The sequence below is a fragment of the Palaemon carinicauda genome, chromosome 1 (assembly GCF_036898095.1).
Source record: "Palaemon carinicauda isolate YSFRI2023 chromosome 1, ASM3689809v2, whole genome shotgun sequence".
Classification (NCBI taxonomy): domain Eukaryota; kingdom Metazoa; phylum Arthropoda; class Malacostraca; order Decapoda; family Palaemonidae; genus Palaemon; species Palaemon carinicauda.
The window spans coordinates 11,547,548-11,550,047 of NC_090725.1; the positions used below are offsets into that span (position 1 = coordinate 11,547,548).

The 2,500-nt window shown below is 31.9% G+C and overlaps 1 protein-coding gene across 1 annotated transcript in view; it reads right to left on the minus strand.

The window, feature by feature from the left end:
* The window catches only part of LOC137639638 (uncharacterized), a 15,294-nt gene that overhangs the window by 8,271 nt on the left and 4,523 nt on the right, over positions 1-2,500 (minus strand). Inside the window, exon 2 of the mRNA XM_068372170.1 lies at positions 193-197. Coding sequence (XP_068228271.1) covers positions 193-197 — 5 coding nt within the window. The remainder of the gene's footprint in view (positions 1-192; positions 198-2,500) is intronic.

Genomic DNA, 2,500 nt, shown 5'->3' on the forward strand with positions numbered 1-2,500 from the left:
ACTCCCCCTTGTGTGTGTGTGTGTGTGTGTGTGTGTTTGTGTGTGTGTTTGTACGTCATGCATTTCGGAAAAGAAATTTTACCTTTGAGATCGGCATCACTAATGTTAAAAACAGATGCCATTTAAATGATGTTGAATGGCAAATTTTTATTTTTCTCTCGCTGAAAAGAGTGACAGAAGAATAAGTCTTACAAGTGCTGTCGAATATGTGAGCAGATATAACTTAATTTGTCGATCTTTTGTGTTTCTGTAAAACTTCAAACGTTCAAATTTGCAATGTTTTATCAGTCTGATAAAAGTTTTTTATAGTTTATATATGAAAGATCTGTTTTAATGTTGTTAATGTTTTTTTAGAATATTTTATTTTAATAGTTCATTATTTCTCTATTAGTTTATTTATTTCCTTATTTCCTTTCCTCACTGAGCTATTTTTCCCTGTTGGAGCCCTTGGGCTAATAGCATCCTGCTTTTCCAACTAGGTTTGCAGGTTAGCTAATAATAATAATAATAATAATAATAATAATAATAATAATAATAATAATAATAATAATAATAATAATAATAATAATAGTGTATGTGTTTATGTTTGTGTCTTTACGTTTAGCTTCCTTGATTTTTTTTTTTTTTTTTTTTTTTTTAGAAATTCCTAATAGACAAGGGACCATAAGAAATGAAAATGATCATATGTTCAGTTTTTATTATGATTGATTAAATCGTCAAAATTCATTTGCTTTTCAGAAATGCCTCTGTGTACTGAACACATTGTTTTTGTTGTTATTTTTTGTTATTGTTGTTGTTTGTATATGCCGGCCTTAAGCTAATATTTCTTAGTACGTGTATTGTCGTAATGAAATGCTTAACTATAGTCAATTTTTTTTAATGAAGAACATTTGCGCCGACTCGCAGGGGTGCCCTTTTAGCTAGGAAAAGTTTCCTAGTCGCTGATTGGTTGGAGGAAATAATTCTAACCAATCAGCAAGTAGGAAACTTTTCCGACCTAAAAGGGCACCCCTGTGAGTCAGTACAAATGTGCCTCATTAAAAAAAATTGAGTATAATTGTTAATTTTTCTTATCTGAACATAGTGTCTCTCCCCAAAGAGATATAAAATACTCAAAATATTTATATTTAACGAAAATAAAAAATGGAAATAACTACAAACGAAGATAACTTTTCCGAGCTAAAAGGACACCCCTGTGAGTCAGTACAAATATGCCTCATTAAAAAAAATTGAGTATAACTGTTAATTTTTTTCTTTTTTTATCTGAACATAGTGTCTCTCCCCAAAGAGAAATAAAATTCTCAAAATATTCATATTTAACGAAAATAAAAACAGAAATAACTACAAATGATGAGGATTTAGTCTTCAGAAAATATACTCCCATTTGTAAATTACACTGTACCCAGAGGCAGGTTCTTGAAATCCATTATTCGCCGTCTGAAGTTTAATTACCCGAGTTTTTCTTTCAAGATTATTGTTTCCAACTCCGATTCTTGAAATCTGCTATAATTGAAATTGCTAGCACGTCATTGTTTATAATTTTCCTTATCAGTTCTTTATCAAGGCTTTACATATTCGTTTTTTATTAATATTTTTACCTGTCAGTTCTTTATAGATATACCTGTTAGCTTTTTATCAACATTTTACCTATCAAAAGTTTATCAACATCTCATTTATCAATTATTTATCTATCATTAGAGAGTTATGGGGTCCTTTGACTGACCAGACGGTACTTCATTGGATTCTTCTCTCTGGTTACGCATCTCTTTCCCTTTGCCTACACATACATCGAATGGTCTGGCCTATTTTTTACAGATTCTCCTCTGTCTTCATACACCTGACGACACTGAGATAACCAAACAATTCTTCTTCACCCAAGGGGTTAACTACTGCACTGTAATTGTTCAGTGGCTACTATCCTCTTGGTAAGGGTTGAAGAGACTCTTTAGCTATGGCAAGCAGCTCTTCTAGGAGAAGGACACTCAAAAAATCAAACCTATTGTTCTCTAGTCTTGGGTAGTGCCATAGCCTCTGTACCATGGTCTTCCACTATCTTAGGGTAGAGTTCTCTTGTTTGAGGGTACACTCAGGCACACTATTCTATCCGTTTCCTTATTTCCTTTCCTCACTGGCCTATTTTATCCTTGTTGCAGCCCTTGTGCATCTTACTTTTCCAATTAGGGTTGGAGATTAGCAATTAATAATAATCTACCACACAGTTAGCCTTACATTAAAGGGTGGGTTGCCTGATGCGCCCTCTCCATATCATCCTTCACCCTGCCATTTAATTATCTGCCTCCCTCTAGTAACAACAACAACAACAACAACAACAATAATAATAATAGTAATAAGAATGATAATAATAATAATAATAATAATAATAATATACAGTAAAATCTTTTGATTTTCTCACCCTAAATAGGTTGCTCCTAAGCCCTCCTAACTAACTAATTAATCTAATAATAATAATAATAATAATAATAATAATAATAATAATAAT